Source organism: Mesoplodon bidens (genome assembly GCF_964165515.1).
Source record: "Mesoplodon bidens genome assembly, chromosome: 15".
Taxonomy (NCBI): domain Eukaryota; kingdom Metazoa; phylum Chordata; class Mammalia; order Artiodactyla; family Ziphiidae; genus Mesoplodon; species Mesoplodon bidens.
The window spans coordinates 47,664,557-47,678,589 of NC_138171.1; the positions used below are offsets into that span (position 1 = coordinate 47,664,557).

Below are 14,033 nucleotides of genomic sequence, written 5' to 3' on the forward strand. Positions count from 1 at the left end.
GGGCATTGCTGGCAACACATTCCCCAGGCTGAGGTCTCTGATGAGCACAAAGGAATTCACAGCAACTAGCACATCTGAAAAGCCAGACCCAAGTCAGGAGAAGCGTATCAGTCATTTCTCAGAGCTCTGCCCCGGCAGGAAATGCAGACCTGTCTGGTCTGCAGTCCAGGACAGGTCCACTGAGGGCCCCTAGGGTGGCAGGAATTCCACCATCACAGCTTCACTGCCCCTTTAGTATTAGGCGAGTTTTCCCATCTCCAATGAAGAACCTACAAAAATGGTGGCCCAGTGAGGTCTCTGAGTCTCTGGGTGGGAGAGACCCACCCTCCATCAAATGTCTCCAGGCCCAGAATGCTCCAGAGAGATGCCTTCCTGAGCCTCTCCAGCCTCAACAGCCAGATCTCCCTGGGGAGAGGGAGAAACTCTTGCCTGTTGGGTCTCTAACCCTTTTCCTGAAGATCCCCATCTCTACCATTCTGAAAGCATCAGATGCTTTTCACTAATCCATAGGCTAAGCCAGGACTGCAGTTAGGCAGCGATGCAAGCAGTCTAGATCAGCTCAGCCCAGTGCCTGTCCTCGTCCAGACGGCGGGCACTGTACCTACTTGTATCCCTGCACAACCTGGAGCAGAAAGAGAGGACACTCTGGATCCTTGAGGTTCACAAGAGAGCTGGAGGAGAAGCAGTTGAGCAGATATTATCCTTCTGATAACACTATCAACCTTATTACCCATTGCCCAGCTCCAGGGAGCACTGCTCACATTGTGTCTTATTGGCATCTCATGACATGCATGCTCTTGGGGACACCACTAACATGGTGTTCTATGTGGATAGGGTCCCTGGAGTTGTAAAACACCCCTGTGGGGAGCTATTCCTCCCCTACTTTCAGTCCATACAGTTGTTCAGATGGGGCTGACCTCACCCCAACTCCAGGATAAGATTCATGTTCCAGACATAGCCAATAAGAGTGCCTGGCCCCATGGCTACAGAGATCGATTCAGAGGTAGACATGGCCCAAGCTGGACCAGTCCAACTCAGAGAACAGCAGAGCCAGGACCTTTGTAAGAGCTGTTGTTCTGTTTCCTCTGTTTCCAGCTATTAAGCTGCTAGGATGTAAGTCTGGAGTGCCTGGTGGGCATCTTTGCCTCTACTGGAGAGCCTATCTAAGCATGAAATCTACCCGGAGGACAGTAGAGCCTAAAAAGACCAAGCCCTGAAGACACTGTCTGAGCTCCCACCAAAGCCAGGGCCACTTGTGAACTTTTCAATTATGTGAGCCAATGAGTTCCCCTTTATGATGAAAGCTGTGTTCAGATAGATTTCTGTCACTTGCCACCAAAGGTCCCAGAGCCATCATCTTTGCCTCTGAAGAAGGCTTCCTCCTCTCTTCTCCAAACCCAAGCGAGACCCTAGCCCTCTAGACCTGGATGTTCTAGGAACTGTCACCATGCCCACCAGATGGGCCATGACCCTGTGTCACATTCCTACCTGATGAGCACTCCTACAAGCAGGCTGGCCAGGAGCGGGCCCAGCCAGTAGATCCAGTGGAAGTCCCAATGGTTGGCCACCACAGCCGGTCCAAAGGCACGGGCAGGATTCATGCAGGCTCCAGACACAGCTCCCCTGCAAACACCCAGCCACAATGGTCGGTAGAATCTCAGCCAAGGAGCCCCGACTCACCCAAGTTCATTTCCCCAAGTAGGCCTAAGTCGCACGCTACCCAGAAACGCCCTCTAAGCTACCATATCATGGCGGTCTGGGAGGTTCCAAAGTGAAAGGCTTGACCCCTCCCCAGAGTCCTCCCTACAGTCTGCCACTGCCCACACACCCTTCTAGAAGAATGGGCAAGTAGTGCCTGTTCAGTGATGGCAGGAAGGAAAATGGATCTACTCCTCCTCCAGAGTTGATAAGGCAAAGTAAGCAGTTTTCAGCTATATGAACTCTGGGGTCAAGCAGACCTAGATTCAAAACCCAGCCCAGCTATTTCTAGCTATGATCTTTGTTTAATCTCTCTGTGTTTCAGCTGAGATGAAAGTACATATCTCATAGGTTGTTTTCAGGAGTGAATGAGGAAACGCATATAGAGCCCATGTTTCCTCTATAATTCACGTGCAAGTGCTAACTCTAATCTAGCTGAGCTGGTTGAGGCCTTTGTTGCACCACAAGCTAGGGACCCAGCATCTCCCAAAGAGGGACTGTCCCCCAACAGCACCCCTCTAGTCCCAATGTCTGTACCCTTGCCCCATTCGCTCAAGCTGGGGTCCTCACTCAGGCCTCACCCCTCACAGGCCCCACCTGAGGCCAGCAGCCAAAGCCAACTGGATGAGTCAGTAGGCTTATAAGTGAACCAAAAGCCACTAGGAGGCATCAAAGCACTGCCACAGCTCTGCACATGCATTTCCCCAGACTCCACCTCCCAGAGGATGACTTAGAGCTGGAGGCAGAGGAGAGAAAGGTTACACTTGATCCTGTGTCCAAGAGGAAAGGAAGGAGTTGGCCTGTAGGAAGGAGCTCCCTCATCCCCTGTATTTAGCAGGGCCCTTGTCCCAGATCTCTCATTTAATTTGCCACTTCCCAATGACCTTAAATAAGTCACTTGTGTCCTCTCTGGGCCCCAGTTTCCTCATATATAAAAGGGAAGAAATAATCCTTTGTCTCCTTAATCCCTTCCCAAGCCTAATGAGAGGCTCTAGATAAACGAGACAATGGGTGTGGAAGCTCTTTTAAGTCTGAGGCTAAAACCTGGCTGCCTGCTGGCAGGATAAACACAGTCCACAGAAATGGTTTATTGATATTACAAAAAGTAGAAAATTCACATAAAAATCCAGTCTTCTGACTTCCCTAGAATGAAATTAGAAGGGTCACCCCAAGCCCATATTCCCACACAGCGATAACTTATCAAAGGTGCGTGGTCGTGGCCTCCTTAGATGCCACAGTCCCCACCACTCCCTGTTGTCTGCCTCCTGCCAGCCCACTTCCCCCGTTTACATTACCTGTGTGGCTTCTATTGGTAGCCCTCAGGTAAGCTCAGCAGACCTGCCCTCCTCCAGGGGCGAGCCTCGGCCCAGGGCTGAGCACTGTGGTCCCACAGCCAAGGGGCACTCACCCTGCTAGGATGTCCACGGTGACAGAGAAGCCGATGGAGAATGGGGCCAGAGGACCCTGAGTCTTCTCGTTTATGGTGCCCATGCATACAGCCAGTGCCAGCAGTGTCGTTAGGATGATCTCTGCCACCACTGCCCCCGTCACCTGCCTGGGCTCCTGGACTGTCACGAAGGCTGCCCCAGACGCGTTCCAGAACCTCTCCTCGGAACTCACCGCCTGCAGAGAGCAGTGCTCAGCCTCATGTTGGGGGTGGAGAGACAGCTGGGAGCTGACAGGAGGGGCCCCATCCCTTTGAGCCAGGGGAGGGTCCTGTCCAATGTGCAGTCAGACATATCTGGACCCACATCCCAGCTCCACCAGTTCCTACTGTGCGGCTTTGCCTGACTTATTGGACTTCCCTAAGCCTCATATTGCTCTTCTGTAAATGGGGATAACCCAGCGGTGGCTCCAGGTATTGTAGGCCTGAAGGGTATGTAACTTATATGACCCTCTTTGAGAAAGAATACTAAAATACCTTATTTTTACAAACTTTGCAAACACATATACCCAGGTAAACACATTACCAGCCCCCTAAAAGGCCCCTTCGAAGGGATGAGAAGAGCCCTGAAGCTTAAGCCCCACTGGCTTCCCAGGAAATTGGCCTTGGGGTCATCACGACACCTGGGGAGGAAAGACTGCAGTGCAGACAAGCTTCTGGACCTGGGACTCAAATCCAGGCTCAGCTGCTCCCCAGCTCATTTGAACTTGGGCAAATTATTGCCTTCTCTGTGCCTCTGCTTCCGCCTCCGTAAAGTAGGCATGGTCATGGTAACAGCCCTGGGCCCAGGTGGGGAGTGCTCTTTAAGGACTGATGCAGGCTTCTAGTCAAGTTGAAGATTAAATGAGAGGATTCTACCAAGTGCTCGGGGACGGGGGAGGGCACCCAGTGAATGACCACTGCTGCCCCACACTGGTCTCCATCATGTTGGACAAGTTTACACGTGACCAGGCCTGAGGGAGAGTCCCAGCACTGCTTTCCATTGGGAATCAGAGCAGCAAGGTCCGGGCCCCGTTCTAAACAGACAGGGGAGCAGGGTCTCAAATGGGGGCACAGGGAGACCAGGGCAGGGACGACAGCAAGATGGGATTCGAGACCAAAGTCTGCAATGGGCAGCGCTTAGAGCCACAGACCAAACCCCAGGCAAGCTAACAGGGTGCCCCCTTCACCCCTTCTCCCCTCCCCACTCCCTCCAATCCCACCCCCAACACAAGCCAAGCAAGGCTTCCAATTTGAAGGGTCCCTGGTTGAGACTTCAGAACAGCAGGAAGGAAAGAGAGGGAAGGAAAGAAGAAAAAAAGGAAGTCAGGCAGGCAAAGAGGGAGGGCTGGTCTGTCTAGGGAGGGCTGTGTCCAGACACAGACAGAACAGGGTGGGTTTGGAGGAAACCAAAGGCCCTTTGACTGTCCCCTCCGAGGTAGAAAGGTCCACCCAATCCCATTGGAGGCAACAGGAAAAGAACTGGACAGGACTTCCCTGGTGGTGCAGTGTTAAGAATCCGTCTGACAATGCAGGGGACACGGGTTCGAGCCCTGCTCCGGGAAGATCCCACATGCCACGGAGCAACTAAGCCCGTGCACCACAACTACTGAGCCTGTGCTCTAGAGCCCGCGAGCCACAACTACTGAGCCCACGTGCCACAACTACTGAGCCCGCGCGCCTAGAGCCTGTGCTCCACAAGAGAAGCCACCGCAATGAGAAGCCCGTGCACTGCAATGAAGAGTAGCCCCCGCTCACCCCGCAACTAGAGAAAGCCCATGCGCAACAATGAAGACCCAATGCAGCCAATCAATCAACCAATCAATTTTTAAAAAAAGAATTGGACAGTCCCCACTCCCTGCCCCTCACCCACCCCAGCAGCCCCGTCAGAGCAAAAGCCCCCAGCCCAGCCCCCTGGGGGATCACCCACCTTGGTCAAGGCGGCCCCGATCAGCCCCCCACACAGCTGGGAGATCCAGTAGGGGAGGAGCATCATCAGGTGGAGGCCTCCGACCAGCATGGCTGCCAGGGACACCACAGGGTTGAAGTGTCCACCACTGCCACCCACAAAAGCAGAAGGAGTCGTGAGGCCAAGGCCCAGGCACTGGGTCCCAGCAGCCCCACCGCCTCCCCAGATGGCCTTGTGGGGCCAGAGTCCGTCAAGGGCAGCCCAGGTAGAAAACAGGCACCAAATTACGCCCACTTTCCCCGAGGTGCCGAGTGGTGGGGGAGAGCCTGGGAGGGGAGGGCAGCACCATTCCTGTCCTACACCCAGACCCCAGGGTGGCGCAGACAAGAATACGGTGGGAAACTGTCCCTCAGCTCTTTCCACACCCCCTAAGAGCTGCGTCCAGCCCTTCAGAGCCGTGGCCACGGGTCAGAATGAGACCCCAGGCTTCAAACTCACAGCCCAAAACAGGTATCCTGGCCTCCCCTTAGAAGAAACCAGGCCCTGAACAACAGCTCCTGATTGGCTGAACTCAACCAATAAAAATTTTTATTGGTGGAACTCAGCCAGTAAAATTCCTATTTTTGGTCTGAAAGTGTGACTAGTGTTGCCTGTAAAATTGAGATTAGAGGTTCCTGGAAATGGCACTGGGAATCAGGATCGAGGTTAGAGGTCCATGATTAAGTTGGGATTGGGATCTGGAGTTTGGGATGTGAAGGGGATTAGACAAAGTCGAACCTAGGTCAAAGGGCTGGTTCAAGTTGGCTGGTCCTTCCAGAGGTCGTGGGCCAAGAGCCTTCCTTTTCACCAAGATGCTCAACCAGTCCAAGCCCCGGAGCCTAGAGGCCCCCCAGTGCCCTGCCACCCCCATTGGCATCCTATCCGGTCCCACTCAGATGAAGGAACTATCCTGAGAGGTTGGCTCACCAATCCCCCTGGTGCCTGGGATGACACACCCAAGAAGAGGGATAGTGACCCCAAGGCCCCCCCATGTCAACCCGGATGTTTACAGCCCACCAATGGGCCTGCCCACCCAATGGACACAGGGCATTGAGCTGAGACTGGACAGAGGACCCTGGCTCTGGACACAGGGACTTTGTCCAACATGCTGACATTTCAGGACCAGCTGCCCCAACTTGTCCGGTGCAGCTCTGTGCACAGGCCCTTGGGTGAGCTTCCTGCAGGATCAGGAAGCACCAGCTCATCTCAAACTTGACCGGTGGGGAGAGGGGCAGCCAGGCTTACTTGGCCTCAATTCAGGTCCATGACCAAGCTTAGCCTGGGCTCTGCCAAAGCAGAGAGGTGAAGGTGGAGGTGGGGCGGCCTCCTGCAGGAGGGAGACTTAGAACCCTCTCGGCCGTCAGCCTCGCCACCAGGTCCCCCAGCCCAAACGGGGAGAGACACTGTCACTCAGAGTGTGGCTCGACCAGGAGAGGGCTGGGACACTTCACACTCATTAACAGTAAAACAATCAAGACACCTTCTTAGTTTACTCATCCATGGTTTGCTCAACAAATACTTATTGAAGACCTACTCTGGTGCTAGGTGCTGTGTCGGGCACTCCAATAACCTCAGAGTCAGTGCCGAGCACACGGTAGGTACTGAATAAATATTTGTTGACAAAAAACAGATGGCTGAATAAAAGGCTGGCATTCCAGATAGGCAGTCTCCTGCAGCGCAAAGCGATGTTCTCTCCTGCCAGCTGGCCTGGGTTCAAACCCTAGCTCTGCCACCGAAGAGCTGTATGACCGTGGGCAACTTATATAACCTCTCTGTGCCTCAGTGATCCCTACCTCATAAAGGCTGCTGCAAAGATAATTAATACATGTTCATATAGAGTACTAGCATATAGTTAGTACTCAATAAATATCAGCTATTATTATCATCCCCTTTTATTCCACTGAACACAGAGAGGTTCAGCTAATTGCCCTGGTCACCCAGCTAAGCAGTGACAAAGGTTGCCTTCAACCCCGGACCCATCATCGAACAGAAGACTCTGTGTTTTTCATCCCACCTGCAGCTTCCCTTAGATATTTAAAGAGAAATGTTAAAGTTCTCTTTCCATTCTGTTTTTCTAGGAAACAGTATTTCAATTTCCTTACTCAGATCCATTTTCTGTGTGAGATTAAATACAGACCAACCAGGTTCTAGAGGCCCCTGCCAGACACTCCATCCAAGACATGTGTCATTGCGGTTGGTTCTCCTGGGAGCCCACGACCTCCCGGTGGAGCTCCTGTCCAGGGGAGGGCTATGCAAGGGGAACCCTTCAGGCCTCCCTGCCCCACCGGTGGGTTCTTCTGCATAACTCTGCCTTACCCTAGGCTGGAGCAAAACCCCATCCTAAAGGTAACAATAACACAGCAACCAACAGTGATTGAGCGCTTACTATGGACTAAGCTCTTCACATCGTTTCATTCTCGTGCCTCCCCCAGGAGATGCTGGGTTTAGGACAAACAGCTTGGGTTTGCCTCCTGGCTCTGCCATGGGACTCTGGACGAGTTACCCGGCCTCTCTCCTTCATGTGTTGGCTTGAGAAATAAGATTTAGAAAATACTCCCACTGTTCCCATTTCATAGATGGGAAGTTTGGGTTTGGGGAGTGGCTTAGTCAAAGCCACAGAGCTCATAGGCTGAAGAGCCAGGATTCAAACCCAAGCAGCCTGACCCCTCCCCCAACCCACATTTTACCCACACTGCTTTTGGGATCCTGGGCATGTGCCCAGGGGTCCCTGCCCACAGCTCTGCTCCCAGCCCCTGGCTCCCCAGGTTGGCACGAGGCGGAGTGCTCAGAGCTGTTCCCACCTGATACTCCCCAGCGTGGCGATGACCAAGCCCAGGGCCAGCCCATGGGCCAGTGCCGGCTGCAGCAGCCCAGTGTCGGTCCCGTTCTCGATGACCGACAGGCAGCCGATGAAGATGAACAGGGCAGAGCCCAGCAGTTCAACCAGGCAGGGCTGCACAAACCGCTCGTACCAGCACCCACGCCACCTGCCCCCCTCGCTGGGCTCCTTCACCTTGATGCCACCAAACTCCAGGTCACACATGGATGCAGCTGCCTGAAGGGGGAGAAACGGAGGGGGACACAGATGGGAGGAGAGCCCAGAAAGAAGCCCCCCAGTGCCCCAATCTTGAATGAATTCTCAGCAACCGCTTGGATGGCCAGGCTGCAGAGGCAGAGGCCAGCAGTGTACTCACCTCTGCAGACATCAGGGCGGAGGTGACTCAGGACGGGACTCTGGCCTGCGCTGGCTGGAAAACCCGCACCTGCTCTCCCAGACAGGACGCTCTTATCTCCAGGACGGGGGCTGCCAGCCCACTACAGGCTCTGCCCCTTTTAAAGGGCTACAGAGGCTCCCGAGGGTGTCAGGAAAGCAATAAAGCCCAGTAGGAGGTGGCCCTGAGGCCCCGGAGAGGAAACACTGTTTTTAACCTTAACTGGGTAGGACAGGGGGTGGTCAAGGATTGCTGAGCTTTCTGCCAACAAAGGCAAAAGGTGTCGGCTTCGCTGCGTCACCTGGGGAGGGCTCCAGGTCTGCCCCAGCAGGAGATGGAGGGCCCTGATCCCCAGCTCCCTTGGTCACCACCGGGGCCCAGAGGAGACCCACGTGTGTGAGTGAACACGAGGAGGGCCCTGCCAGATCAGGACCACACATGGGAAGTAACTGTAAACTCATCTTCAGTGATTTTTCCATGGACTTCTAAGGACACCTCCTTGTACCTGAGGCCCCGACACCTCCACAAACTCACACTGTTAGGCTGATCCAGGACTGAGGGTGTAGACGGATGACCATCTCTGGAGATTGCAGAGTCAATGGTAAAGCCTGTGGACTTTGCAAACAGGCTGCCTGGATTTCAATCCCAGCTCCTCCGTGAACCAGCTGAGTAACCTTGAGCAGTTGCTTACCCTCTCTGCACCTTATTTTTTCTCCCGTGCAGCATGGATGATAGTGGTGGTACCAATGACATCGGGTTGTGTGGCTTAAATAAGTTAAGATCATAAAGTGTTTATGACAGAGTCAGACACATGATAAGCACAATACCAGTGCCTGCTGATTTAGAATATGTATTTATGTGAACTAGTATTTACTGAGCACTTTCTACATGCCAGGCACTGGTCTAAGTACCTTATATGTATTATCTCATTTAAACTTCCCAACAACCCCATGAGGTAGGTACTATTATTACAGCCACTTTACAGATGAGGAAGTGGAAATTCCAGAAGGTTAAGTTTCCCAGGATCACACAGCTTTTGTGATCGTGGGCTAAGTCACAAAAGGTCATCTGGTCTTCTTGCGTCAATCAATTTCTTTTTTTTTCTTTAATTGAAGTATAATTGACTTACAATGTTGTGTTAATTTCTGCTGTAAAGCAAAGTGATTCAGTTATACATAGATATACATTCTTTTTCATATTCTTTTCCATTATGGTTTATCACAGGATATTGAATATAGTTCCCTGTGCTAAACAGTAGGACCTAGTTGTTTATCCATTCTATATAAAATATTTTGCATCCATTAACCCAAATTCCCAGTCCATTCCTTCCCCACCCACCCCCTTGGCAACCACAAGTCTGTTCTCTATGTCTGATGCCGCACCCAATTTCAATCCATTCCTTTAAAACTGGCTACCAGCAGGGCACAGTTTGGCACTTGGGTCCAGGTTTGGAGATCAAGCTTCTCCACCTGTGCCCCCTAGGTTCCCTCTCAGCCTCGGTTTCCTTGTCTGTAAAAGTGGGCTAATGGTGGTACCCATCCCCATAGAATTGGTGTATAGATTAAGTGAGACAATGCCCTTAGTACACTGCTCAATTCAGAGCAGGTGCCCAACAACTAGTAGCTCTTATTATGGTTCTCATTAGTCAGAGTAGGTGCATAACAAGTAACCCCAACACTTCAGTGGCTTAACATAGTAAAAATTGATTCCTTGTTCACAGAATAGTCCAGAGCAGGCCCTTCATCACATGGTGACTCAGGGAGCCAGGCTACTTCCATCTTGGAGATCCACCACCTAGGTTCTCAGATCATCTGCACCAGCCAGCCAATGGGGGACGAGAATGTAGAGGACTGTGCAGGGGGTGGTTTGTGGGGTAGGCCTAGAAATGGCAAATACCACTTCCTTCCATATTTGATTGACTAGAACTCAATCACATGGCTTCACCTGGCCACAGAAGAGTCTGGGAAACAGTCTAGCGGTGTGACCAGAAGGAAAAAGAAAGGCATTTTGTGAACGCCCAGAAATTTCTACCACACCACATGGTGGTTGCTGTTGTTCCCCAGCCTGTCAATCTAACCCCATCCTTCCCTGACTTCAAGCTTTCTAGCACCTTCTGTGGCAGTCAGTGCCAAACTCAACTCCCATAGCAGCCACACAGGTCTACCCTGGACTCAACTCCTGCCACATGAAACACCATAAAGGATTTGTCAGGTGAGCCCTGCACCCTCACCCCCTCCCTGCCCATGCCATCCCCTCTGCTTGGAGTTCCCTTTTGCCCTCTTGGCCAACTTCTACTGCTCACTCAAATCTCAGATCCAGATATTTGTCCTCCCCGACTCCTGGGCCAACTAGCTGTCAGTCCTTGCTGCATGTCCCTCCCCCACGAGAGCCAGGATTGGACTCAGTAGCTCCAAAACCAGTGGTTCTCCTGAGAAAATCTGAATGTCATTCAAGCAAAACAATGTATTTCCACAACGTGAGATTTTTGTGTGGCCTGATGTCTCCATATGCAATGCACTGGTCTCCCAAACCACCAGGATAACTAGTACACTAGGGAAATGATGTCTTCCTAAGAAATTGTTTGACTGGAAAACTTTTCAGCCTTCCAATCCCAGGTCTGGTTGACATGACCAAAGCCTCTAATTTTTAACTCTGTTTGCATAGAAACATTTTAAGACATCTCTGCATCTGTCGGCACCTGTCTGCCATCCACCACCAGGTCCAAATGGAGTATAAAAGCAGGTTGCATCTTATCCTGGCAAACCACTCTACCCTCCTTTCTCATATTAATGGCTGCACACGTGTGCAGGACATGTTCACTTATGTCATGGTCCTGGCACTCACTGCCATCATTGTCATGGGCCTTGTTAAATTGTGCCAGGGACATTCTGAGTACTTGCAGAGTACTCTGCCCTTTCTCGTACTCAAGTTGGGACACCCTTAATTTTGTAACAGAAGAAATAAAAAACCCAGAAAGAAATTTGCCCCTGGCCATTGGGATTTCTATGCCAATTATGACACTCATCTACATCCTGACCAATGAGGCCTATTACACAGTTCTGAGCATTTCGGACATCCTTGGCAGTAATGCCATGGCTGTGACACTTGCTGACCAGATATTTGTCATGTTTAGCTGGGCCATTCCCATTGCTGTTGCCCTGTCCTACTTTGGGGCCTCAACGCGTCTATCTTTGCTTCATCAAGGTTGTTCTTTGATGCACTGTTGTGGAAAAAATATGATGTTGGTGCCATGGCAGCCACCTTGAGATCATGAGGTGCAACTGGCCAGAAGTGTGGATCCTTGATGACACCACCAAGGCCCCAGACAACCCCAAGACCAGCTACTCCAGACTTCTTGTTAAATAAACATGCACTTCCCAGAGAGCACCCCAGAGAGAGTGAATTCATAAAGTGGCTGTGGGATATTTTAAATTTTCAAGGGAAATAAGCTGATGCTCAATATCTGTCAGGGTGTGAATTACTAGCTCAAGGTAGTTCACAGTTTTCTATTAGATGGCCCTACATTCCTTTCAATTACATCATATCTTTGCAAACCTGGTTTTATGGGTGTTGCCATATTAATAATATTAAGAAAAACAAGTGCTGCATGAAAATCAGGAAAAGGAAGTGAGAGTGGCAGTGTCCAATCTGACTCCAAGTCCTGAGAACCTGTGCAGTGCCCCAAAGGCATACATATCCCATGGTAAGCAACTGTAGTATTTAAAAATGAAAGCTATTAAGAATGCAATTCAATTGAGTTATTTAATTATAGTTAGTTAAGAATGAAATAAACAGAAATAAGATATTTTTCCTTTCAATGTACGTGTATTTTCTTAAATGGACACTAAGTAGTTAGGCCATTAATACTAAGTGTTTTTTTGGACCTAACTAATAAATACAACTATTAGGTACTCCTTTTGTCCAAGGAACACCATGAACCAAGAAAGTTTGGGAGCCTCTGAAACAAATAATACATGTCCTTCTCTTTCAGGCACTGGGGGTTGAATTTTCTGTCCTTTGCAGCAGAGAACATTTATGGCTGATAAGCTCCCTCCCAATATACCAAAGATACTGGGCTTTTGGTCTAATAATTTCTTCTTAAAACAAGTCACTATTTGTAGTAATGCAGATGCTTGATAATTCAGCCTGATTCTGAGATTTGTGTGCTGTGGACAGTCACAGAAACTTAAAGCAGAACTGTTACCGACCCGGGTTCTTGGACTCTTTAATCAATAGAAATTGATAAGAGGCCAGACAAGGAATTCAGGCAAGGCTTTATTGGGACTCCTGCTGCAGCAGGAGGGAGTGAAAACAAGTAACAGGTTCCCTTGCTCGCTCCCTGAGGTGGGAGGGGGGGAGGGTGATGCAGCGAGCTGGTTCCATAAATAGGGTGAATGTAAGGGTGCACTGGTGGGTCGGGCCAGAGGGGTAGCTTAGGTGGTCTGCCCACCCCCTTGGTGGTGCTGTGTGCAGGATCATGCTCAGGACCCTGCTTTTGCTCCCAGCACCTCTGAAGTGGCAGTTGGATCTTGGTCTTTTTATATCTTGCTTTTCATAATTTGCCCCAACTGCACATACTCAAGTTATTTTTAGTCCCATATTGTTTCTTTGTATTTTGTTGCTCCAGGAGACATTTGTCCAGGTTCAAGCACTGCAGCACAGGATCCCAGGTCCCAGCCTGTCTCAGAACCCCTCACTGTCTTCTGAAACTGTGGCTTTATTTCTATATAAATAGCTCTGCCATTGTTTTCAACATATGATCACTCACTTGGAGCTCAGGGCAAGTTTGTTGTTGGAAATCAGTCTAGTTTTCACCTTTCTCACTGCTCAGATCACAGGTTTAGTTTGAAACTGAGCACCTTCCTTCCTTCCTTGTAGAAGCCACCAGCACCCTATTTTCTCCCAAGCAGTGTCCAGTTCAAATGCTGATGTCTTTGGAGTCACTGGTAACCAGGCATCAGACATGCTGGCTACGTCAGAACTTATTACAGCCAAAAAGTCATTGGACTGAAGGAGCAGTCCACTAAGTCTCATCAGTAAGGGTTCATTTGCTCACCATCTGCATGTTTGGAACAACAGATAAAATGGTAGTAATAATGTCTACTGTTTACTGAAGAGCATGTCACTGTGGGCATATTTCATATGATAATCAGAATGTTCTCATGTTGTTGACTTTTTTTTGTTGTTCTATCATTTTCTCTACCATTTGTACAGTAATACTTATTACAATTAAATAGCTCTACAGAAGAGGAAATCTAAAAGGTCAGCAAACATGAAAAGATAATAGCCAGAAAAAAATTCAAAGGAAAGCAACAGAACAGAAAATTTTAAAACGTGATTGACATCCAGTACCGACAAAGAGGGAGAAAATAGGCAAACCTATGCATTTTGGGGGGGGAGTGTGCATTACTACAATATTTTGTAACACAATCTTGCAATATTTATTAAATCTTTAAATTCACCTACCCCTAGACCCAGCGAGCCTTATGTTTGAAAAATCGATCCTATGGAAATAAAAACTGCAATTGGTAAGAGTATATGTACAGGGACATTGATTTCATTATCGTTTATTGGTAGAAAAAGCTGAGAACTATCTGAATGGTCGTAATTGTGAAAACATCTACCCCAGAATGAATGTCTATTTTCAGTATCCTGAACATCCCCATTGCTCTACTCAGCATCAAGCCTTTGGACAGTCTGTTTCTTTTACCCAAACTGCTCCCTAATTCTGACAAAAACTTTCTCATCCTTC

At 49.9% G+C, this 14,033-nt stretch overlaps 1 protein-coding gene across 1 annotated transcript; it reads right to left on the reverse strand.

The window, feature by feature from the left end:
- Window positions 1–220: 220 nt before the first annotated feature.
- AQP8 (aquaporin 8) lies at window positions 221–8,112 on the reverse strand (the record flags this gene model as incomplete). Its single annotated transcript, XM_081255158.1, has 5 exons — window positions 221–269; window positions 1,489–1,623; window positions 3,107–3,321; window positions 5,052–5,178; window positions 7,871–8,112. The coding sequence occupies 5 exons, from the start codon at window positions 8,110–8,112 to the stop codon at window positions 221–223; spliced, it is 768 nt and encodes a 255-aa protein (XP_081111284.1).
- Window positions 8,113–14,033: the final 5,921 nt, after the last annotated feature.